Source organism: Odontomachus brunneus, unplaced genomic scaffold (genome assembly GCF_010583005.1).
Source record: "Odontomachus brunneus isolate Ranch 3 - 2012 unplaced genomic scaffold, Obru_v1 Obru_scaffold_057, whole genome shotgun sequence".
Lineage (NCBI taxonomy): Eukaryota > Metazoa > Arthropoda > Insecta > Hymenoptera > Formicidae > Odontomachus > Odontomachus brunneus.
This window is the reverse complement of record NW_022639507.1, coordinates 1773271-1799347: the sequence shown is the minus strand read 5'-3', so window position 1 is coordinate 1799347 and position 26077 is coordinate 1773271. Positions and strand designations below refer to the sequence as shown.

The window sequence follows — 26077 nt, the reverse complement described above, 5'->3', positions numbered from 1 at the left end:
AATGTGCGAGAGAGAGATCATGAGTCGCGCGCGGCGACGGCGTTGTATCATCCCTCTTTGTCGCTTTAATTGCTTGATAGTATGTACCGCGACCACTAGGTGACACTTGAATAATTCGATAAATTTATATGATAAATAAATGAAAATATAGAAAAGAAAAATATATAAAGATAAATACACGTCTCTTTCTTTTTCATCAATATGACTTCACATACGAAACGTAGTAAAGCCTACTGTGTAGTATGACCTATACGAACGTATGCAGATGGCGCTATGCACATAAAATATCGATCGTGCGTTGTGAATGCTCACTGAATCTGCACTTTTTAGCAGTAATGAGGAGCAGAAAGTGCAGCGTAACGGGAACAGGTTCGCAGGGTTTCTTCTGAGCGCATGGCGGCCTCTAAGCGCGCCTTTCTGGCTCCAAGTTTAGGACTTCATATAGGAGCATCGCGTGTGATGCTCCTTCACCTTAAGAATCGAAAGGGCGTATGTAGTTTCGCGTAGGTTTATATGTAGGGAGCCTGAGAGAATCACAGAACGCCGGCGTTGGTCAACACGTGCCGCGCGTAGTGTGATATCGAATTTGCTTGGATAATTTGGCGATAAGAGAATTAACGTGATTCGTTAACAAGATTCAAAATAGTCTCAGTTAACGTAAGTGTGACTTTGCAACGCCGGTGATACTTAACGTGTAATTGCGGGATTATTTTTAAGCGCGTTTTTCTTCTTTTTAGGTTATAGTGTATCTACCATTTGGACACTTGACTGAAGATGTAGCGCATAGTTGATGTTGGAGATTCTTATATATATATATATATATATATATATATTTTAGAGAAACGTTTTGTGTTGCCTGTTCACATCGAGCGTTTTTTGCGATTTTAAAACGTTTTTATCCGGACGAAAACAATGGAACTCGAACAGAACTTTATGTTGAATTGTGTGTTTGTATTGGTTCCCGTTCAATTAATCCTCGTTACATGCTTAACAATCTTTTACAAGCTAAAGTAAGTTATTCTTTTGTATTCTTGGATATTCTTGCGTATTGTTGGATATGTTTGAATTTTTTTAGAATTAAATTAAAAGTGACATGTATTTTAACTTTTCATATATTGATATGTTTCTTATTTTACTTTCAATAGAATAAGATGGCCTGTGAAAGTAAACTGCTGGTTTTGCAATGAAAATACAAGGGTTTGGAGGCGAAATCTGAATTGGTGGTTATGTCCTTCATGCCAACAATACAATGGTTTCTCCAAAGTAAGAACTCCAAAGTTACAGAAATTTCATCTAATTTCTATCATACAAATTATACTAGAGTTATACATAATCAAACTCTTTGATTTTATTATAGAAAAAGTTATTTTTTTGATTATACAATTAACATATTGATAATTTGTTACAGAATGATGATTATGCATACGAAATCCCAGAACAATATGCAACATTTAACAAACGCACAAAGTACTGCAGTTTGCCTAAACAGAACAATTTTGCCAATGTTCCAAAGAGCAATATCTGCATGGATTGTAACAAGCGAGAAAGCTTGAAATTGTCGGCGCTGTCAAACTTTGAAGCCAAAAATGAAAATTTCTACAATGCAGAGGTGAAAATATTTAAGGAATACTTGGAGAAAAAGTATCCACTGTGTAGTAGTTGCAAGTACACAGTGAGAGATGTCCTGAATAAGCAGGCAGTATGGCTTACCCATTACAAAATGCTCTTTTTCAAACAAAAGCCAGTTAAGACAGTTATCAATGTAAGATGTACATAAGTAAGAAGTTTTATAAAATTAAAATTTATCACATTATTGTGAATATATAGCCATTAATATTCCTGTTGATATTTTAACAGTATTCGTTGCAATGAATAATGATTCAATATTTCTTTCGCAGAATGTAGGGAAGTCAGACACAATTTTTCGATTTATTTCGATAGTTTTCTGTTCAATTATCACATACAATCATGACGTTATATGGCTGCCATTCGGTGGATTATTCGTTCACCTATGTACTTGTTGGGCAAGCTCGATGAAAAACAAGAATTCCAACGTGTTATTAATAATTTTATGGTTTTGTATGACTATTCTCGTACTAGTCAAGAATTTAATGACACTGCAAAACGTCTGGCTCACTGCGGAACACATTACACAATATCATATGGTAAGATGTGATGCAAAAATATTTTATCATGAAATGTATATTTTGTTTTGTTTTCAGATATCAGTATGTACATTGCTCATAGGCTTGCTGAATATAAAACCTAATTCAAATAGAAATATATCGACTACACCGATATCGTTTAAAAAGCTCAAGTTGCATACACGGGACATCATTGTGCCAACGCAGTCTCCGTATGACAATCGAAAAAAAAACGACAGTATTTTGAACGAGACAAACAGCAGTGTTGAATTATCAGGCAGTGAGAGCAAATTATCCAACGGCGAGATTAAGTCACACTTAGCAGTGTCCGTATTATTTCTATTCATTCTAAATTTTATCTCTGTTCTTGCACTAAAATATGTATCTCTCTTTTCGAAATAACGACGGCTTTCAAAATAGTGACTTCTATCTGTTTTTACACATCATTTTTACTTTTAGACCGAAGCAGAAGTTAACCACGACTGTTACAAGCATCAACGACAGCTATCCGAACTTCTACTCTTGTTGCCTCGACAACAACGTGAGCGGCCTGAGCGCGCTGTCCTTGAGCGAGGACTCGCCGAGGTACAGCGTGAGAACGCCGCCGATCTTCGAGAGAAAAGTATACGGTGCGACCACCTACGATCTCTTCAGGCGATCCGCGTCGAGCAAGCGATGTATCCTCTCGCCGCCGAAGCTGCGATCGGTCACGCAGACCTCGTGGGTGGCTGGCGGTTATTGGCAAGAAGGTGGTATGGTGAGCGGGGCGCCGACGCTATCGCGTTCATCCAGTCAGAGTTCGGGCTTTGGTTCGGCCGGCTCCTCTAATTTCGCGCCGTCCAGGGAGCCGTCCGTGCACGAGTTTGATCGTTGCTCCGTCGTGTCTGACGTCACGCAGACTTGTTACACACCGCGAGGAAACGTCGCGAATCCCGTGAGGTCCTTCGCCAGCTCGGTGGTTCCTCGCGCGCAATCTCGCTGCTCTGTATATGACGCGACTACGACAACGACGAGGATGAGGAATTGCTCGCAATTGCAATTGTCCGTAGTCCGAGCATGCAACAATCCGGTCGTTCCGGAGAGCCACGCTCAGCAGGAGCACGCGGCTGTTAGCAGCGCCGGCCAGAATGACTCGATATCGGTGTGCCCGAGCCACACGACGGTAGTCATGAACCCCGGTTTGCTGATCACATTACTCTGCGGCTCGCTGATATTGAACATGATAGTGTTGTGCGCCATGCTGCTGCGTTAACGACGTTAACTGATGTTCACGTCCGGTGTTTATTATAATTTCGTTAATATTATCACGCCGTTAGTAAGAGAATTTAACGACCACTTGAGTACTCGCGTCGCAAACTTTGTGATCTTCCTTTCTTTTTCTTGTTTTGTTTTTGAAAAAAAAAAGAAGAGCAAAGGAAGCTGGCTTCACATATGATCTTCTATTGTTAACTCTTTAAGATTTTAACTCTTGAGAATTAGGATAGCGAAAATTCTTGAAAATGATAATGTGTACATATATATGCGAATTTCGGAGGAAATCGAAATGTTAAATCTTTCAATTTGGGTATTTGTAAGGATTTAACTTTCGGTTCTCCGGACGCGAACGGAAGAGGCAAATGTGTGATTCACATTCGATGTGCGCCACGCGAATACTTTAGGGAAGAACAAACAATCGACTATTACTGCCAATTACGACTACAATCTTCCGATTTACTGCGCTCTCGTACAGTAGACGTAATGTTACACTGCCAATACACTGATATACTTTTTCGTCAAACATATCCGCCAGTGTTCACTTTAGAGACATTGGATTTTGTAGATGTACACAGGTACTTTTACATGCCCGAGATTTACATTTTATGAACGTAAGTTACAGTTTTTCGATATCTAGAAACGTGGCTTCGCACGTGTATATCGTATACGGGCTTGGCGCTACATGTGTGGCGAAGAGAAACGATCCTTTGTGTGTTCCTTAGCAAAAAAAAATACGTACATATGCGATTTTAGGTGTAAGAGTGAGAATAATCGTTTAATGCTGAAGATTTCCATTGTTTTCCGTAACGCGAATGTCATCGACAACATTGATTTGTACACTTGCTTTCAATAAAATCTGGATACTTTTTCCGATGCGATTTGGAACGGAGTCCGTGATCCAGAAAGGATTTGTTCCTGATCAATCGTCGGAAGTTAAGTTTTCTTATTGGATCATTGATTGCGTTCCAAACTGCATCGAGAAAAAAAATGTCCAAACCACAGCGAAATCAAGTGTACATATCGCGAGAACTTCGCAAAGGGAAAGATGTTACTTTGTTCTATTCGACAAGAGTGTGTATGCCTCTTCTTAGCCTGTGCACTTGAGAAACTTGTAATGATCATGTTACTTATCGTAATCTCGATTACCGTACGTTTTGATATCTGCGATATTGTACAATTATATCGATGAGAAATAAAACTAGGAAACAAGAAACTTTTTACAATATTGCTTACATAACTTTTGAGAATTGTAATTAAAACCGCTCGAAATAATTGAGAGCTCATGTTGAACTCTTGTGGCAAATGGGGAAAAAAGCTCAAGTATAATTATACGTATTAGACATTAATATTAGATATACTAGATAAGTAGTTGATAGTTTAAGAGTGTTTGCCAGATAACGCGTCCATTTACTGAAATAATCCTTCTAATTACTTCGAGCGGTATGTAGAATTAGATATATATCCCGGAGAGAGAAAGAAATCAGTGAATTGCTCAACTTGAAATTCTCAATCAACGTCCGTCGCGGATAGGATGATTAATTCGGAACTTCACGTGGATCCACACGTCGGTGTATATGTATAATATATTTTTATTGTATATTACCTTATAAATATATTTCTTTCGAATTACTTCCTTTTCTTTTGCCGGGACTATGCGGTGCGACAATAAATAAATATGTGAATACAGTCGTTTAGTGTGTGTCATTTTTCTTTTTCTTGGGTTTTCTCTTCTTCCATTAATGTATATAAGCATCGTCGTCTTCTCTCGCGACAATCGCATACAATTATTAACGATAATTATCTTAAAATTACAGTTTTAATTCGAGGGGAGAATATTGTATTACAATTTATAGTACCTTGTTAGCTACAGCCTCTCTACACCCTGCATATAAATCTACCGTCTAAATTCTAGGAAAAATGTTTAGAATCGCTATAATCGGTTTTCTTTTCCTTCTATCTCGTACTACTTGCTGTTTCAGATGAGGTAGATCTGAATTCGATTAAGATCATAAAGGGAAACCTGCGGCGATCGAATATTTTTCTGTTTTCTGTTGATGTCATGCAGCGAGATGTGTGCGACGATTTCGTCGTACACGCACAAAACGGCTCGTCCACGCGGAATCGCCGTTGCGACTTCACGCTCGTTCGTTTTTATATTGTACGGAAAGCAACGGTTAACGTTGGCCGAGATCTTCCGAATTATTTCACGACAAAACGGGCTCGTCCGTTCGACGGCACACTTCTCATTTCTATTTTCGTTTTTGCTTTTTGAAGAATAACAAAACAAGAAACAATTCGTTCGTCTCGCACAAGGTCGACGCAAGAAAGGCTACGATTGTAGATCAACCTCCTCTTCAACAGTGACTGGCTGGTGCGCACGTATCGTTATAACTCGTCTACTTTGACTGTATAATAATGTAATTTCAGACACGGCGAAGACATTACGAAAATAATATTACTAACAGCTCTGTCTCTTTCCTCGTTCCACGCCTGTCAAATCCGTCGGCCAACTAACGCTCAAACATACATAGCGCGTTATACAATATAATAAAATGTATCATTGGATAAGCCCGATCGTGCGGCGCGCGATCTGCAACACGAAACACGTCGGCTGCGGTCTTTCAAACGGCAATTTCGTGATTCATCGCAAGAGGGTGTACAGAAGCGGGAAGGAGAGAATGCCGATCTCCGGGATCGGAACTGATTATCCGGAAACAGCTCATCAGAAGCCGACAATATTATCAATTTCTCCATTCGACTTGATTTTATTTTTTCTTTTTTAATTACTGGAAAAAAGCGCTCGAGAGCCATGACGAGAAGAAACGTAGCACGATGGATTATAGTAATACAGTAGCACGTCGTTAGCGTTGTTTTCTTAGCGCAACACGATTCGAAAATACATTCAGCGTTCTAAAGGAGACGCGCGCTCGTTCGTCGTAAGACGTCGCCAAAAGATTGAGGAGAGAAATAGAGAAACATCGTAACGCTGTTTAAATGCGCGTGTTAATCTATGTGCGATATGAGAATAAACAAGTCTTCACGGCGAAACGCACGACACTAAGTAACCTTTTGCGGAGGAGGCGGCGGCGGCGGCGGCGGCAGCGACGGAGGCGGCGCGGGGGGATTCTCTTTACGACGGATTAAACGTTCACCACGAAACTAACGCAACTGCATTACGCACGGTACAATGTATTTACGCATACATATATATATTTACATACACCCGAGACAAAAATAGTTTAACGATAATTGCACTCGTTATGCACCACACACTTTTACTTGTCTCTGCTTACGTATGAGCAAAAACGCAACTTCTCCCTTCTTCTTCGCGCGCGCACCCTCGATATATGTTTACAATATATATATATATATATATATATATATCACAAAAGAGAGTCAAAAGAGGAGAAACGGAAGGTAGCAAAAAAAAACGAAGTAGTAATAGTTAGTTAAAAGTACTTCGGATACCTTCTCGCGATCGGTCTCCTCGACGTGTATGTGTGTGTTCTCAACTGCTCGCTCTTGACGCGCACTCGCGAGAGAGATTCTAAGCGCAACTAAATCTATCGTCGGATACACAGGTATTTGTTTCTTTCATTAAGCCGCGAAACTTCCCACGTGTCGAGTCAACGTATCGTTTCTAGAAAAACGTGGTTCCCGAGAGAAATTGCATCGAGTATATGCGATAATTATCGATAATTATAATTGTTGCGTGAACGAGTGTCTCGAAGACACTCCCTTGGTAGAAAAGCGATCGCGGAATAACAATGATAGACGCGAGATTATAAAAACATAGAATACCGCGTTACACTAAAATGCACGAGTGTGAAGGCCATCATTAACCCTTGCCCGGCGGATCGGGCAATTTATCTTATCTCGATTAAACAAACGATAAGACTATCGAGCTCTCATACTCTAGACAAGCCTTAAAAATTAAATGTACAAATGACATTTGTATTTTTATATCTTTATGTGTATAAACGACTCGAAAAAGAGCGTCAAAAGAGAGAAAAAGATAGATAGAGAAAAAAAGAGAGAGAATAACGCAATGTATAAATGTGTATACGCGAGAGAATCCGAAAAAATCAGACTCCGCAAGAGAAAAGAAGATCTAAAAAAAAAAAAGAAGGGGGTTAACGACGACGCCACATGTAAGCGAAATTCTGACAGCTCTCGACAGCGGGGGCTTTCTTTTCTCTTATCTTTTTCTTTTCTCTTAGGAACATGATAAGCGAACCCGTGCATCATCGGCTTTTCACAACCAGACATGCAGGTAACTGCCGAGCGGGAGCTCCATACATACATACATATTCACACACACACACACACACACACACACTCTCTCTCTCTCTCTCTCACTCTCACTCACGAACACACATTCACACGCGCGCAAACACACGCACATACAGTCGATCACATCACTCTAATTAAGCTATCCGTTCGTTACTCACACTCACACCCGAGGCGAGAAAAAAGAAACTTCAAAAGAAACAAATGCACCAAAAGACCGAAAAGACTTCACGTTGTCGCTCTGTGCGCTTCGCAAGCCTAACGCGAGAGAAAGTAAGCCTCTGACACGCGCGAATCGATAATAAATTAAGTTAAGACGCTACGAGACAGCGCAAATTACAGTTACGAAGGCTAAGAGTTAAAGAGTAAATTAAAGGGGACGACAGGGAGGCGGGGGACAGTCGTGATATAAATTAGCGTTCCTCCTGCCGGAATATATATGTTCTAAAAAATTTTCTCATCCTAAATTGTACGCACGGCGGCACGTGGATCCACGAAAGACGCTATAGAGAGACAATTCTACGCTTGATGGCGATCAAGCGTGCCCTCCAGCGAGGTTGGTGCCGAAAGAACGCCGTGCGTTGCAAAATTCTTATCAGTTACGGGGTCAAAGGGCGGGGGAGGGGGAACGGATTTCTTATGATTACGAATACTTGTAAGCCACAATCATTCTTATACTCGCACACAGCCGCATGTCCGATCGTGTTCTCTTGATCATCGTTTGGTGCAAACTCGCTGTGTGTGTGTGTGTGTGTGTGAACACGTTTTCTATTAAGTATTTTTCGCCTCTTTCGTCTTTACTTACTGATTGAAGTTTCTCGCTATGAATTCGATCAATAATGATTGCGGCAAGCTTTTTTTCTCATTTTTACTATTATTACTCTTAAACGTCAAGCTGAGACACGGACATGATTTAAATAGGGACAAACACTGCGCGAAATATGCATAAATATTCCGAGTGAGACGAGAGGCTCTTTCTCCGAGTAATCGGTCGTTCGATTAGACATCCACTTTATTATCGAATCATGCATGACATTATAAATTAAATAATTTATAAAAATTAACTATTTACAAATCGACGGGACATGCAGCGCTGGTGTATATGTATACACATATATATGTACATATATATACACATACATGTGTGTATATATATATATATACATATATAACTTAATGCACTTATCTCGTACGAATGTATACCTAAGCACATGCTTGCTCCGAAAAAAAAAAGAAAAAAAAATTAATTAAAAGAACTGGCGGTGCTCTCCTTGCGGATGTAGTACTATTGCCCTTATCTTAATAATTATAACACATTTATGCATATCCATTATACATAAGAGCCGCTGGAATTCTTTTGTTTTCGTCGATGAAAGCGTTCTTGCATTCGTTTTCTGTAAAAGTGAAGGGTTTTGGCATTATGCTCACGATCACTGTACGCTGTTACCCATATCTGTGTGATCAGGAACATGGAAAAAAAAGAGAGGAAACAAATAAATCTCAAAATAACATCAATAAATCAAATCAAATCTTGCGCTTTAAGAAATCAACGTCGTCATTTTTATATAAATTATGTGATTAATAATCGCAAATAAACGTCTAAACTAATTAACTCGCCATGCAAAATAGCAGTCGATCGTAAAATTTACAGAGAATTCACACCTAGGCAGAAAAGAGGAAAACAAAAAGGTATAAGGACTCGCGCCGGTGGTCAGTCAATATATATTTTTCTATCAGCGCGAGTATCTGACTGCTTTCTGCCAAAGTGTGAATTCTCCCTTAGGAAGAAACGTCGCGAGGTTTGTTCGTTTTTTTCGTTTCATTCGATAGGCTACCATGTATCACAGTATCTGCAAACGAGCTCGTGCGAAATCAGAGAAAAATTGTAGAATTGTATCAAAAACGGCTCACACTTACTCTAAAGCGCAGAGCTGCCTGCGGCGACATCATTTGTACAAAATCGAACAAACCCACGACGCAATGTAGGTGTTTTTAATTAATTGAATCTAAAAAACATAATGGTATGTATGTATATATACACACATAAAGACGAAGTTTGCAGAGTGAGAGAGTGAGAAAAAAAAGAGACGACTCTTTAACTGGCATTTAGCCGAGAACTGGGGAACTCCTTACCACGATTGCCGGTTCGGATGGCGTTGACAGTGCTCAAATGATGCTGACCGGCGCGAATTGGTTTCGCAATCTGCGCGCTCGGTCCGCGACGCGCCAGATTCTTTTGCCTAACAGCCTCCTTGATTCTGTCTACCTCGTACTGGTAGCGCTTACGATCTCGCATTGCTCCCTCTTTGGCATCGCGCAATGCTGTCTCCAGGGCCTTAACGCGCTCCATCGTTGCCCGCAGTCTTTTTTCCAACTTGGGTAGCTCGCAACGAAGATCGGCATTATCCCTAACCAGTTGCTTGTGCACCTGCGTTGATTAATCAGAGAAAACGAAACGTGAGTTAACGATCATATTATTGAAGATCCAATGGATCAATTGATAATATCGAGTATGTGAGTTTGGAACGTACCTTTGTTAGTTGGTCCAGGTTGTTCTCCAAGAAGGATATCTTCTGTTTCTGCGCAAGTGAGCCGCCATCGTCTTCGTTGTCTTCTGCGTTAATGGTCTTCTTTATTCTAGCTTGTAAGTCTTGAACGAATAACTTGCGTAGATTGTGCAGGGTCTGAAGTTCTTTGGCTACTGTATCCTCCAATCCTTTGAGATCCTTTCTTGCCTGAAACGAATTCAATGATAAGTTTACGATAAATGTGTATGATATCATTGTTACGTATATGGTCGTTTCTCGCGATTCACGATTAAGTCATCGTCACGGATGAGTGACGATGAAACAAGAAAACACAACATGTTTGCGTGTGGAAAACGTACTTGTTCCCGACGTTCATTTAACAGCATGAGTTCCTGCAATTTGACGGATTTGTTAGCCTCCTCTTGCTTCAGCCGCTCGTAGTCGGCCTGCATCTGCTGGTGCGCCAGAGTGAATTTCTGATTCAGGTCCTTCAGTTCGCTGATGAGTTCCTGCTTCTCGGATAGTTCGTCTCGAAGCGCGGCCACCTTGAGTGAAATTAAACACGCGATCAGAAAAAGGTCTCTCTAACGTAGGTTAGAGAAATTAAAAATTAAAATTATATATTAAATTAAAATATAAATTAAAATTATACACATACATATACACACGTAAAACTAAAATAACATCGAATTAGTACATGTTCAATATCATTGTGACCGTAGTCACATATCCCTCACACTTCCGTTTCAAAACGCCGGTCAAAGCAATCTAGGTCACTGGTATATCGAAGTCCATTGATTGCGAGAGGCGTTCGGCCAATGATAGACCGTGTGAAAACGAGTTACATTAAAGCGTGCTCTCCTTCTCTTCAAATTAAATGAAACTTTCAAAAAGTGTAATCGCGTCTCTATGATTAGTGAGAAATTAATGGCAGGAAGAGCAAGTAATGATGATTAAGCGGCGAACGTAACGCAAACAGTGGATTACGTAATTCACAGAACAGCTAACGTTTGTTCTCAGTGCTCCAGCGTCAATCTTTATTCAGTTAACCCCCCGGACTTATTCAGGCTAATTTACGCGAGATTAATTCTAAACATTAATTTTTGTAAAGTTATTGTTACGAAACATCCTCATGTCGAGTGAACCCATAAATTGAAATAAATCATAGTCGGAGGTTGTTCTCGGATACGAAACCTGTTTCTGATGCGCATCTCTCAGCTGATCCATCTGTTCCTCGAGTGCAACTCGCATTTTTGTCGCCGCTTCCTTCTCCTCGGCCTTCTCTTTGTTGGTGACCGCCTGCACTTGCTCGGCGGCCTTCAATTTCGCACATTCCTCACGCAATGCGTCCACATCCTCTTCCAAGGCTCGCTTACGCGTCTCGGCTTCCTTCATCGATTCCGTCAGCGTTTGCATACGAGCCTCATGTTGAGAAATCAACAGTCGGCACTCGGCCAAGTCCTTCTCGTATTCGGAAACCTAAGGTATTGACGTAAAATGAGGTTTAATTTTAGAGATTGCCACGTGGAAGAAATCGTGATTAATGCGACAAAGCGAAACGCGGTCACTCACTTTCTTGTTACAGTCTACTTGAAAGCTTTCTAATCCTTGACACCGCTGAACCAAGTTCTTTACTTCAGACTTCATTTTGCTGATAAATAGCCGCGCCACTGTGAACTCCTCCTCGAGTTTGCCATTGCTCTCTGGTGCAACCTGAAATAAAATTATAGTTGAGAGAACAGTCCAGATATTTACATTATAAATAATTAACGATCCGTAAACGACGGTACTTAAAGATGTTCTCATTTCATTCAGTGATTTAATGTCTTTACTTTCAGATTCTCGTCGCCACCGATAGCCACACCGATCTCCCCCAAGTCTTTCAGGAAGTTGGCAAGCATCTCCGCGATGCGCTTCCTCTGGTGTGCAGACATGTCGCGCAACTGCTGCAGCTCGGACGCGGTATTGTTGAGAGCTACTTGCTTAGCCAGGAGCTCCTCCGTCATGGTTTCTTGTTCTTTGTTCTTCAGCTCGACCTATACATAATGTGAAATAAATTGCACGTTCATATAGAAGAGACTGTTTTTTGCTCACAAATAATAATTACAGATAGTTACCTCCTGTGACTTTTGGTCGTAATTGACCGCAAGCTCCTCCAACGCTTGTAGCACCTCCTTCACCTCCTCTTTAGCGCTCTCGTTCTCTTGCTGTATTCGGTTCATCTCCTGCTGTAATTGCTCATAATCTCGCCTTGCGCTAGCGATAAGCTCTTCCTGTTCCTCCATCTGCTCCTTCAGCTTCTCGACATATTGCGATTGCTGATTGATTTCTTCATCTTTGTCGTCCAATTGTTGGTACAATCTTTCACGTTCTTCCTCGAGTTTCTGTCTTTCCTCGTTCGAAAGAGAACCAGCCATAAGGCCGCCACCGGGTGTCGCTGGCATTGGACTGTCATCCAGTTTACCTGCAAAAATAAAGAGATAGTTAGAGTTTTCCGCGCAAATTAAAAAAATATGTAATCTAGAAATCTATGTTTTATAATTTGTAAAAATTATATTACAATGTTTTTATCATTGCTTACGTCTTAATTCGTAAATTACTGAATTGCTCAATTCCCTGTCCTTACCTTCTATGGAGACGTTGATTGGTGTGGTAACCTCCGGTCCTTCGATCAGGTTAACTTGCTCCTCAGGCTTGACGGTCTCACCCTGCCGCCAACGCGACAACTCTGCCTCCAATTTGTCCACCTTGGCTTTCCATTTCGCTGCCTTCTCTTTCTCGCGCTCGTAGCGACGTTTCCATTCTTCGGCCGTTAATTCCTCATTCACGCATACGACGTTCTTGATGGTCTTAGCGCGTTTACCTGTAACAGACGTGTTCTACAAGAATTCAAAAGCAGAATTTTCTCTTCAAAAAATAGAAAAGGAAACAAGATAGCTGTACCGAAATCTAAAGTTGACTTTGTTTCAGACTCGTTGAAGCTAGCGGGAGAGCAACAGATGATAATCGTAGTCCTGGCGTTACCACCCAACGATTCCTGCAGTATTCTCGTCAACTTAGAGTCACGGTAAGGAATGTGAGTTTTATTGCCGTCAGCCAGAGCTGAAATTACGTTACCGAGCGCCGACAAAGACTTGTTAATGTTCTTCGCCTCGTCGAGCACCGTTCCTTCAGCACCAGTTTTAGAAACCTAGTAAAATATGGGCGCATGTGAAAACAGTGTCTATGTGTGTTTCTATGTGTCATATCTATATCTACATTCTTATTGTATCATATCTATTTCTCTCTTTTATGCTCACCTTTTCTGAGCCGGCTAAATCGACAAGATACAATTTGCCAGAAAGCTTCTTCTGATTCTCCAGATTCTCTTGTTTAACGTTAATGAGAAACACGGAATGGGAACGCGAACTATGTTCGTTCATATTGGTCACGGCGATATGCCGATTCGATTTACCTTCTTCTATCACCTCGAACACTTCCTCAGGACTAGAAACGAACCGCTCAGTTGCACCCTTCACAAATGGTACACGATTCTTGTCTTCATGCACACTTAAGTTAACCTTGGATACTGAAATCAGAGATCAAGCTCATTGATGTACCACTGTGTTGAATTTTAATTTATACATTTTTTTTTTGAGATAGTATAATCTATGAAAATCGGAAGAAAAATTTTTAGGACAGAGAATAAATTTGGAAATTGAAGAGAATCAATACATTTGGAAAAGTAGAAACAGGATGTCATAGAGTCATTTTATCCCAAGGGATGCGATAAAGCCAATGGCAGATAGAATGAAATCTCACCATCAAGAAGATCCCGGATCTTGTCCATATAAATTTCAAAGTATGACACTTTAATATGGAACTCTAAGTTCTCTTCCATGCCATAAATGTGATTGAAAATGTCATTGACAATTCTGGGGATAATGCCCTGCTTGTTGGGATCACCAATGACTCCCTCCATCGTGTGCGTTTTACCTGTGTGTATATGAAAATTTTAGTAACAAATTGTGCAAGTTAGTATATTTGTTTTAGAAGATCACTGTCCAACAAACATCTGCAACTACTTTCTTGTTTCTTTCTTCTTTGAAAAAAGAGATACAGAATGTGACTGCAGTTTGCAAATGTACATCAGACAGCTTTGCGCTTCTCAAGAAAAATTCTTTGGACAAGAATTGTGATACCTGAAGATGTTTGACCATACGCAAAGATAGTTCCATTATATCCTGCGAGGACATCTGTGACAATAGACTTGGCTGCCTCATTATATACTTTGTCTTGGGTAGCATTTGGCTTAAATACTTTATCAAAAAGATATACTTTTCCCTGAAATCAATACATCATATTGAGTCATTCCCCATATTTTCAAGAAATATCTATGAATCTCCTATCACAAAAGTGTTTATCCGAAGAAACTGAACTATTGGCAATTTAATCGCCCTCAGTGCACTCATGTCAGATGTTTAATGCATGTAATGGAGATTCTCAGCACAGTGTATTCTTTCTCCTATCTCTTCCACGTATCTTAAAGACCATAGCTCTTAAGCAATCTCTAACGTCTCCGAGTCTCTAGGATGAATCATAACTCTCTAATACACTCATATATAATATCTACGCGCGATATATGCAACAATGGGGGAACAAAACGATCTCGAGCCGCCGTCAGCTGTTGCTCGCGAGATCCCCCGTTCGCTAATAGTCGGCTCGACAAATGACGATCTACGAGCGCTTGGTAAAGTACGAACATACCCCGATGGAAATGCAATTGTCCTCCGCACCGGACGGGAACTTGACGATGAATTTGGAACCGGCCTTCTCCTCGGAGTCGTTGAGCGGCCGAAACCTGCAGACCACCTTGATGCTATCCTCGGCGGCGATCTCACGCTCCCTCGGCGTCTCCATGGCCATCGCGAAAGAAGGAGGCGGCGGCGGCGGCGGCGGCGACGGTGGTGCGTGCGTGCGTGCGTGCGCGCGTGGGTGAATACGTGTGTACGTGTGTATGTGTGCGCGCCTGCTGCCTTCCTGGAGGTAGGTGTATCAGCGCGACGGATACCCTGTCTTCTTTTTCCCCTCAGGCTACTTTATTCGGTCGTTCCTCGAACACTCTTGACGATTGCTCGTGAACTGAAGCGCACAGACGACAGGATGAGTGCGCGTACCGCATGAAGGAACCGCTCTCCTCGTATGTCTCTCTCCGACTCGACCGTCCCCGTCCCTCGTCCCTCGCTCCTTCCGCGCGACTGACTGCGACAGGCCTGTCACAAGCCCCTTTTCTACCTTCGCAGCGCAGCAAGATGGCGGCCGTTAAGTGGCCCGATCTGGCTGACACAATAAACCCGGCCCGACGCAACGCTCTCGCGACCGTCACGGAGCTCGCTCGCTCGCTCGCTCCCACGACGGGGCGGATCACGACGACGAGCCTCACCAGGTACCAGACGTGGCTCACCACGGGTGGCTACGATCGCCGGGATACCAACTCGATGCTGTGCTCGAGCCCAGCGGAGGTCCGTGCGATCGCGAGCAAGAGCGCGGCCGATACGCACGATCGCGGCGGCTACCCACGGCTACCTACTCTAACGGAGAAACTTCCCGAGCGATCCGCACCGCGCGCAATCGATGAGAGACGGTGGTGGTGGCAGCGGCGACGACGACGACGACGACGACGACGACGACACGCTATACACACCTAGGATGCGTTAACGCAAACGCGGCGCGCGATCGCGCCCGAGTTTGTGGAGGCGAGGTCGTACGCCAGAAGAGCCAATTTTTCCAACTTCATGGTACCCTAAATTATGTCTATCTTGTTTTCTCTTGAAATTAGACAAAGATGTACGACTGAATTGTTAGTCAGCCTATCAAGCGATGGGAACAATCGAGACCTTGAATATGCCTTTCTTATTCTTAACCTAAGACAACTTAGGGCAACGTTATACGTCAAGTAAATAATTGTAATGTAAATTTGTATGATGTTATAGGCAGAAACGTGCAATACTCATTACACTTCTCAGTTTTTGACAGTCGGATTTCATCAAATTAAAGTATATGGGGACTTATTAATTATTTATTGGTTATTTATTCATCTCATTGTTTCTTTTTGCGTCCCCGTACACCTTAATATTTGATAATATCCGCGCAGAAATGTCAAAAGCAGATAGTGTGCCGATTTGACAGAGTACCGGACGTTTTCCCTTATATGAAGCTTGTATATAAGAGTGAAACTCAGTATTAAAAGGGCGTATTAAAGTTTGCATGCGTCTGGAATAAAGGCCGTGTGTGTTGCATGCGGGAGGAGCGCGCACGTCTGAAAAGTTCTCGTGATTTCCCGCGATAAATAGACTTTGCATTCTCATCGTATATAATATTCTGTCTGTCATGTGTTGTATGACCGCCAGCGAGCGAGCGAGCGTACAAGCGAGAGAGAGAGAGAGAGAGAAAGAGAGAGAGAAGAGAGAGATTCACACGAAATGACACGTACTTTTCCTAGAAGATTTCACGCGACGCGTCGCTATATCGATAAATCGATGTTAGTTTTCGCGAGATTGCGGATCTTGACGGATTTCGCGTCGATTTTCCCTCGGCGAAAGCGTCGGGAGGGTAGATGACTCGAGCTTTTACAGTGTACTTGCGATGCGCGCCCGAATGTTTCCCGTAGCGATCTTCGGCGAACTCGGGGAACAATGGAACTTCCAAGCAATCGATAAAGAAAAAGTTATTTTGCGCTCTTTATAATCGACGGTCACGAGACACTAACGAGTAATCTGAATGCGCGTTCGACCTAAAATGCCGGGGCTGCAATTGGATGAGACATCAGTGACGTCTGGTGTACCTAAATATTCGTGTATCGTGATCGTGGATTAAATAGCAGCAACGAAATTATGATCTTTTATTGATTATTAGAAGTTCCTGTGCTCGAGAATATATAGACAGATCAGTTCCATTCGAGAATTTCAATGTCTGAACTTGAGAACTTCAAGTTGCCTACTTCTACATCATTGTTATATATCATATTACATATTCTTTTTACACACAAAAATGTATATAAAGATTAAATATAAGAAAAAGAAGAAAGAATAAACTTGCGATTAGTTTGAGAAAGTAATAAACCTGAACAAATTGTACAGAACAGACATTGAAAGTCTTAATCTTAACTCACAATTTCTCTGCACTTTCTATTTTGTATCTTGAACAATTTTTTATTCTATCAACTCAAGCTTTATTCTTCGACTATAAGGGAATATAACATACTCGGAAAGGATAGGTATTTATGAAAGGAAAAGACTTGTTTCCTTCTTTTGTTTCTATCAATATGTTGCATATTTATCCATTTCCCTAACACTTGTGCTTCTAAGAGCCGATTGTTCCAACTTCTTGATAAGCTATCTGATAGTAAAAAGGGAGGAAAAAACAGGTATTGTACCTATGTTTCATATTTAAACCATAGTAAATGCGTGCCCAGGTTCTAGAAAAAGGACAAAGAGGAAACAATTATCCACTTCTAAATTTTCCTCAACTTTCTAAAAAATCACATGTCTGTCTTCGTTTTTTTTCAAATTGGACAAAGATAGACATGATTTATCTGTAGCTTACCAAGAGGTTGGAACAATCGGTAGTAAATAAATAATCGTAAAAAAGGCAAGTGTCTAGAAATAAAAAGGAAGAAAGGAACAGGTATTGTATCTATGTTTCAAATTTAAACCGTAGTAAATTTTTTCAAGGTTCTGGAAAAAACAACAAAAGAAACAATTATCCACTTTTATAAATTTTCCTTAACTTTCAAAAAAATTTAATTTCTTTCAAGAAGCCCGTTTGCAATCTATATACAAGTGTAAAATATAAAGAGAAATTAATATCAGAAACACAGGAAATTGCTAGGATCTGCCAAGCGATTGCTCTATAAATTAAGCTGTTCATGTTCCCGATACATTTCTCATGTCTTTCTAACAACGCCACGATTAAACCTTTGAGTTTAAATTCTATTCAAACATAATCTTAAACTCTAGTTAAGATTTAATCGACGTTGGCAGAAACTTGCATTAGACTTTAATGCTCTTTATTATAAAGATATTCCTTATAAAGGTATTCCTTAATTTGCTTTCTTAGAGTGCGATCTCGCATCGTTTTTCCTTCTGTCTCTTATATCGTCGTTGGCAGAAACTTGCATTAGACTTTAATGCTCTTTATTATAAAGATATTCCTTATAAAGGTATTCCTTAATTTGCTTTCTTAGAGTGCGATCTTGCATCGTTTTTCCTTCTGTCTCTTATATCGTCCTTTCTTCGATCTTTCACATCATCCTTTCTCCTGTCTCTCGCACTGTCCTTTCTCCTGTCTCTCGCGTCGTCTTTTCTTCTGTCTCGCGAGTCGTCCTTTCTTCTATCTCTCACGTCTTTGTCTTCTTTCCTGCGCTTGTGACTCCTGTGTTTCGAGGCGCGATCTCTGTCCTTGTCGTGCTCCTTCCTCCTTTTCTCTTCCCTGTTTTTGCTGTTGTCACGATCTCGTCCGCGAGACGTCTCACGTTTCCTCGACGGAGGTAAGTTCTCCTCATGTTTCTTCATCTTCTTGTCCTCGTCGAAATACCGGATACCCTTTCCTTTACCTCGCCAGCGCATCTTCGCGACCGACTGCGAGAAATCCACATGTATCCTCCGATCGTCGATTAGAACATTGTCCATTTTGAAATACGCTTCCTCGCAACTCTTGCGATCGGCGAACTCGATGAACGCGTACTGTAAGGAGTCTCCCGTTTGATGATCTCTTATAACTTCACAACTAAAAGAGGATCAATCAATTAGCACATATTATTATATAAATAAATTATACATCCTATACTGTACAGTACCATGATGAAAATTTTTAAATGAAAATTTAAGAATTTCTCTAAAAATTTGGCTCTTAAGAGAAAGTAAGGATTTTTCAGACTTTTTCAGTTTTTTTAGTGAAAAAGTTTGAAAATTTCTGACTTTTTCTGAAAATTCTGGTTTTCATTAAACAGTTGTATAAGGTTTCTCTAAGAAATCTTTACTTTTATAGTGAAAAATCTTATTTTTTCTGAAAAATTCTAATTTTTCCTGAAAAAAATTATTTGCCTCCTCCGATATATAAGAATGAGACAAAAATGAAAAACTGAGAAAAAATTATTTTCCCTGAAAAACATCATTTTTAGAAAAAGTCGGAGATTTTCATTAAAAAATTATCACAAGTTTTTTCTAAAAAATCTTTATACTTTTCCTGGAAGAATCTTACTTTCTCTGAAAAAATTTTATTTTTACTGAAAGAGTTTACTTGTCTACACCGAGATATAAAAATACAAAAAAAATAAACTCTAGAAAAAATATTTTCCTCAAAAAACACAATTTTCAGAGAAAGTCAGAGACTTTCACTAAAAAGTTGGCACAAGGTTTCTCTAGAAAACTCTTACTTTTCCTGAAAAAAATTTTACTTTTTCTGAAAAAGGCAACTTGTATTCTCTGACATGTCAGAGTATGATATTTTTCCAGAAAATTTATGATAATTATTTATTGACAATTTAATGACTTTCTTTAAAAATTGCATGTCTTTTTATGGAAAGTAAAATTTTTATAAATGCTTGCATCAAAATAAACGAAATTTTTTTACAAAATTTGATTTTTCAATTTTTTAGTAAGATTGTAGTAATATATGAAAAGTTAATTATATTAATTACATTAAGTTAATTACTACTATATTAAGTTAATTACATTATGTAAAAAGTTAATTACATTATGTAATTAAGAAAATGTGAGCGTTTTTCTTTATGTAGATTGTATACAGTATGAGACTTAAAAGAATTAAAAGAATTCAAAAGCACATTTTGTATATCTTTTTTTCTGAAAGCAGGGTTTCTAAGAAATGTAGAGAAATTCATAAATTTTCAGAAAAATTCATAAATTTTCAGAGAATTTCAGAGATTTTCAGATAAATTCAAATTTTTTTATTTCTATTAAGTACAACCAATTTCCTGACTTTCTCTGCGTTTTTCTGAAAGAAAATTTTTGAGAAATTTTCAGAGAAATTAAGAGATTTTCACTTTTTTTCATTTTTATGAAGTATGACTTTCTCTGAATTTTTCTGAAAGTATTTTAATTTTTTCAGAAAATTAATTAATTAAAATTAATTAATTTTTTCAGAAAAATTTTCAGCAAAATTAAAAAATTATATTTTATTAAAAAATTACTAGGGAAAGAAATTACTAGGGAATTTTATTAAAATTTACTAAGGAAGATATAGGATATATAAATATATAAATTATATATCTTATATATTGTACAGAGCAAAGCACAGAACTGAAATCACTTCGATAACGCCGTAAATATTGGTTAAGTGAAAGTTAACCCAAGTAAATATTGCACAATTTAGTTATGTAATATATTATTAAATATTTTTCTGCCGCTTGTAATTTTTAAGATTACTTTTAGTTGTTTTTTTAAATAGATATCAATTCTTATTCTATAACAAAGATTATAGATAATATTAAAACCAATTCAACTATGCTAAACAGGATGATTTTAAGAGGAGCTCTTCGATTTATTGTACTTTGAATGTAACAATCTATCATTCCAAAACTAAGTAATTTCAATTAATGTGCTTCTTATATGATATATAAAACTTACCTTATATGATATGTAAAACTTGTAATAATAATACAAAATATAATATATAACACGATATAATATAATTAACATTATGAATAAAACATTCACGTACCCGATGATCTTTCCGAAGCGGCTGAATATAATTTCGAGGTCGTCGTCGTTAGTCACCGGGTTCAATTTGCACACGAACAAAACGTTCTCTGGTGGAGCTATGTCCGCGTCCGGTATGTCGCCTACGATTTCCAATATCGTAGCTCTCGTTTTTGCCTCCTTGTCCTTCTGCATTTCCATAATTTCCTCCGTGGTCATGCCAGTTGTATCATCAATGGCTTCGTCTGCTCCAATTCTGTCACTCTAAAACAGATATTGTTAAAAATAAAAGGAGAACACAATGAAAGTTTCTAAGTATAGTTTTGCACATAGATAATCAGTTTTACCATTAGAGCCTCTTTTGTAGGTTCAGGACTTCTGTCAGGAATCATAAATCCCACAGGATCATCAAATGGATCCTCCAAGATAACTGTGTGCGATATCCGTATATCCTGATATGGTCTGTGATCTCCATCGCAAATGGTTTCGTTCAATTTCAAAATGACTTCGAGCCCTTCCGCTATCTCACCAAACACACAATGTTCATTGTCCAAGGATTGAAGTTCTGAACCCAGTGTGATAAAGAATTGAGATCCCAACATGTTGTTACCACAGTTGACCATGGAGAGCAGACCTATCCTGCTGTGTTTGATCTTTGGCATCTGCTCAGCTTCGTAGTAACGAGCCTTCTCACCCAGCACAATTCCATATACACTTTCTCCACCTTTTCCAGTGCCAGTTGGATCTCCAGTTTGGGCGATAAAGTTGCTCTGTACCGAGTGAAAGAGATTCCAGTTGTAGTACTTGAGCTTGCATAGTTTCAGGAAGTTTCGTGTAGCTGTGGAAACAAACACAATTATGTGATATAATAAACTTAATATATATGAGAAATGAAATGTATAAATAATATAATATAAATTTAACACTTAATCTATTAACAATTAAAAATTAAACTGTTAACAATCGTGTTCATGGTGTATTTACTTTGAGGACGTTGCTCGGTGTAGAGATCTACAGTAAAATCTCCTATTGTCGTTTCAATCACCACTGCCATATTTCTTTCCGAATTTCTAAAATTTTTAGCGATATCGTCAAAACCACTACGTACGTACGCGCGTATTGATACTTTATATTACATATTTATTGCTGAAATACAACTGTGATTTCAGCGTAAAACCCGCTAATCTTTGCGAGGTTATGTGTACAGTTCAGTTTCAGTTTCAATATATGGCTGAGCACACTAGACAGTTGAATAGCTCTACGCCATTACTATGAGGTTATGTGTACAGCTTCTTCGTTAAAGGGACGTCTATATTGGAAGTAAGCAGTAAGAAGTAGGAAGTAAGAATAAGAAATTGACCAATCATAGTTGATTATTCTTCTCACATTCGACTGTGGTTGGTCAATTTCTTACTCTTACTTCCTACTTCTTGCTATTTACTTCCAATATAGACGTCCCTTTAATGTGTCGTCTACAATGGCAGTAGGAGTAGTAGTAAGAAATAAGCAGTAAGTAAATAGACCAATCACAATCGATTATTCTTGAATCGTGAGGATGGAATTGGTCAATTTACTTACTGCTTATTTTTTACTACTACTCCTACTGCCATTGTAGACGCATAAAGGGACGTCTACATTGGAAGTAAATAGCAAGAAGTAGGAAGTAAGAGTAAGAAATTGACCAACCACAGTCGAATGTGAGAAGAATAATCAACTATGATTGGTCAATTTCTTATTCTTACTTCCTACTTCTTACTGTTTACTTCCAATGTAGACGTCCCTTAAGATGCGTTTGCTTAAGGGACGTCTACATTGGAAGTAAGCAGTAAGAAGTAGGAAGTAAAAATAAGAAACTGACCAATCATAATTGATTATTCTTCTCACATTCGACTGTGGTTGGTCAATTTTTTACTCTTAGTTCCTACTTCTTACTACTTACTTCCAATGTAGACGTCCCTTTATTGTGTTGAAAGATATTTTACTTTATTTCTAGTATCTTCTACGTAATAAATATTGTAAAAATATCGTACAAAATTTCTGATTAACTTGTTTTCCTCTTTAAAATAGATATATATTTTTTAAACTTAATATTTTTTTTTACAAATGACGGAGTTTAATTTGTCGTGCCCGTGTTGCCAGGACACGAAAAGAGTTCGAGATCGGTGATGCGGGCGCGGCAGGGTGTGTGGCGGTGGATAAAATGTAGTTAAAGATTTTAACCACGATCTTGTAGTCTTAATTATAAAAAAGGTTTATTGAATAGTACACTTGTATGTGTTTTAATTACAACTCCCGTACTTATGAGTTAATATGCGAACCGCGCGTAAGTCACGTATGACGCGTATGTCGCGGCGAGAGACCGAGATGTTAAGCCTGACGCGAACGGTCTCTCCGCTTTTTTTATAGTATTGTTTTAGACTTGTCGGAGGGGGTGCCTGGCGACAAGAACATTACCATATTTGGTAATGGTGTCATGCGTTTGGAATTGAGATCCTAAATGCGGAATGTGCAAGGTGGTGCTTATCGCAGCACTTGCACATCGCTTCCTTGTTGTGGCGCAATTGAAACAATTCCTCGAGAAGTGTTTCGAAAGCGCTGGTACTATTCGCGATTATAACAAATTATTAATTTCGCAATATATAAAATTCAACGGATTGTAACTTTGATAAAAGCAATGATAATGAAATGATCCAAAAAACATTTCACAATTTAGAGTCTCTATTTTACAGAAATATTTTTGGATATAATGTTCATTTATTTTTTATAATACCACACAAATATATATAAAAATCCGTCAGGTATCCAAATTTTTTATAGTTTATCAAATTACAATGCATAAAAAATTGTATTAAAAATCCAATTTACACACTTAAAAGTGTAAATTTTCCTCTTTAATTTAAGTATACACAGATGTCTATAGGCCTATTCTTTGGGGTGTATATCAGTTGGACACGGGGCAATTGGACACAGTCCAATCACAAGTCGTTGTTCCAAGGGACCCTACAAATGTCTTTAATCATACGGTGCTGTGATTGGCTGTGCCCAAATGCACCGTGTCCAAATGCACCGCTCCCTATTCTTTGTAGCTGCACTGTGATTGGTCAATTTGCTTACTGTTTACATTTTACTGCTTAAGTTTTTCTATGTGCCACCAGCTTTATAGCGTGTTCAACTGGCCCTGGGTTAATCACTCCAAGAGCGATTAATGACGTCATAAGTCTCTACTAGCCAATCATAAAGCTTATAAGTACTTGTTCGATCAGTAAACGTAGCCTGAATAACCCAAAGTGGGTTAACCCAAAGCTAGTCGAACATGCTATTAAAATCGTCGCTAGCGGTCCATGATTATATAGTCAAAGGTCAAGATGTGTTAAGCAATTGGAAAGCACCCAAAGATAGGATGATACTTATTCGTATGTATTTAACCGGAAAAAAACTCCGGTTGGAAAACTATTCTTTTAAATCGTTTATATTTCATATGAAGAGTTTTGAAATGCAATTGAAAAGATTTGTGAGTCATTCTATTACTTGTAATTAATTGTTCTTTTTTGGACCATGTATTTAGCCGCAAATAATAACTGGAGGTAAATTAAACAAAGGTTCGGTATGGTATCGTTTGTATTTTGTATAAAGAGTTATGAAGTATCATTAAAAAGATTTGTGAGTCATCCAGATAATTTTAATTAAATATTAAAAAATCATATATTTGGTCGAAATATTGATCTCAAGCACTGCTGTGGAAGTACCGTCAGGCACGATCAGTGTACTATCTAGTATTTCAATATTCCTGGTTTTTTTTCGGATAATTATGTACAATAATTTTGATATCGAATTTTGACATCTTTTTGCAGCTCTTTTGGTAAAAATATTTATTTTGACTCCAATATTGATAATCAATCGGGAGAGTCCGAAAAATATGCAAGTTATATATTGTTTTAACTTTTTTTTTTCACTTGTCGAACGTTGCTGCTTTCCCACAATTTAAACAAGTTACTGATCTTTAATCACATTATGTAACTGCAATATCGAACGACTAGCGGGGGGCCCCCTGCACCCCCCCTCAAAACTAACTTAACCAAACCTATCGTCACATTAGCCGTTAGTCATTGTTTATTAAAAAATTATTAAGAAATAAAGTTGAACACTTTAATAAACAATGACTGACGGTTAATATAACGATAGGTTGGGTTAGGTTAGCTTCGTGGGTGGTGCAGGGGGCGTAGCCCCCCGCTAGTCGTTCGATATTGTAGTTACATAATGTGATTAAAAGATCAGTAACTTGTTTAAATTGTGGAAAAACAGCAACGTTTCACAAGTGAAAAAAAATATAAAAAATGTTAAAACAATATATATTGGGAGTATAAATTAGTTCGGTCCGTTTTTTGTGGTCAAAAATGCATTTATTTCAGAACAAAATGAATGAACAGATTAATCAAAGTATTGTCCATCACTGGTTACTACTTTTTCCCACCTCTCAGGCAATTTTCGAATTCCATCTCGAAAAGGTCTCGTCTTTTGAGGCGATCCAAGTTAGAAGCCAACTTTTGATTTCTGCGAAAGAAGTGAACCGGTGACCTGCCAAATCGTGCTGCATCCGTCGGAACAACCAGTAATCAGAAGGAGCAATGTCCGGCGAATACGGCGGGTGCGGTAAAATATCCCACTTGAGTGTTTCCAAATAATTTTTTACGACTTTTGCGACATAAGGCCGAGCGTTATCATGCAGAAGAATAACTTTGTCATGTCTTTGCTCGTTCCGGCCGTTTTTCTCGTAATGCACGGCTCAAACGAATCAACTCCCAATGATTTTGCAAGCTCATCTTGCGTTTGACTTGGATCTTCATCAAGTAGTAGGTTTGTTCTTTCGACCTAACCTAGGGCTGCACTGGAACTGTACTAGTTGAAGAAAGTTCAAGATAGTGCAGACCAGTGCAAAGATACATATGGGTCTGAAAAGAACGGGTAGGAGCAAGTTAGAGCAGTGTAAGATAGCGGACAACATGGCTGGATTAAATAACATAGATCAATTTATGGTCATGTTTTCGCACTTATAGCATTTTATGTTTTGTTGAACAATCCTATTTCTTTTAAAAACTGTTTTGTGTTGGATACCCATACAACAAATCCCTCCGAAAAAACGTCCAAGAGCCTTCCCAGGATGTCT

General features: G+C 38.9%; 3 protein-coding genes across 10 annotated transcripts; 1 reads left to right on the top strand and 2 right to left on the bottom strand.

Moving 5' to 3' along the window:
* Positions 1–355: 355 nt before the first annotated feature.
* LOC116845779 lies at positions 356–4635 on the top strand. The gene is made up of 7 exons (XM_032818857.1): positions 356–657; positions 738–1010; positions 1146–1263; positions 1409–1762; positions 1899–2165; positions 2223–2470; positions 2604–4635. The coding sequence occupies exons 2-7, from the start codon at positions 913–915 to the stop codon at positions 3394–3396; spliced, it is 1878 nt and encodes a 625-aa protein (XP_032674748.1). The 5' UTR covers positions 356–657; positions 738–912; the 3' UTR covers positions 3397–4635.
* Positions 4636–5088: 453 nt separating this feature from the next.
* LOC116845778 (kinesin heavy chain) lies at positions 5089–15800 on the bottom strand. 4 transcript variants are annotated; one of them, XR_004378328.1, is made up of 15 exons: positions 14963–15800; positions 14398–14539; positions 14018–14191; positions 13516–13784; positions 13160–13406; positions 12843–13079; positions 12334–12680; positions 12049–12252; positions 11789–11929; positions 11411–11695; positions 10576–10761; positions 10220–10423; positions 9822–10116; positions 9606–9694; positions 5089–9141 (listed from the first exon to the last, which is right to left on the bottom strand). XR_004378328.1 is itself a non-coding variant. In XM_032818856.1 (14 exons), exons 1-14 carry the CDS (start codon positions 15119–15121, stop codon positions 9119–9121), a joined length of 2913 nt encoding a protein of 970 aa, XP_032674747.1. In that variant the 5' UTR covers positions 15122–15800; the 3' UTR covers positions 5089–9118. The 4 variants fall into 4 exon arrangements, 2 of the variants coding, with proteins under 2 accessions (XP_032674747.1, XP_032674746.1); XR_004378330.1 differs by having other exon boundaries at positions 5089–9082; XM_032818856.1 differs by lacking the exon at positions 9606–9694.
* A 2169-nt stretch (positions 15801–17969) lies between these two features.
* LOC116845780 (peptidyl-prolyl cis-trans isomerase sig-7) lies at positions 17970–23273 on the bottom strand. Of its 5 annotated transcripts, none has more exons than XM_032818858.1 (5): positions 23015–23273; positions 21898–21983; positions 21261–21751; positions 20936–21177; positions 17970–18982 (listed from the first exon to the last, which is right to left on the bottom strand). In XM_032818858.1, exons 2-5 carry the CDS (start codon positions 21965–21967, stop codon positions 18424–18426), a joined length of 1362 nt encoding a protein of 453 aa, XP_032674749.1. In that variant the 5' UTR covers positions 21968–21983; positions 23015–23273; the 3' UTR covers positions 17970–18423. The 5 variants fall into 5 exon arrangements, with proteins under 5 accessions (XP_032674749.1, XP_032674750.1, XP_032674751.1 ...); XM_032818859.1 differs by having other exon boundaries at positions 23212–23262; XM_032818860.1 differs by lacking the exon at positions 23015–23273 and adding an exon at positions 22944–23000.
* Between the last annotated feature and the right edge of the window lie 2804 nt (positions 23274–26077).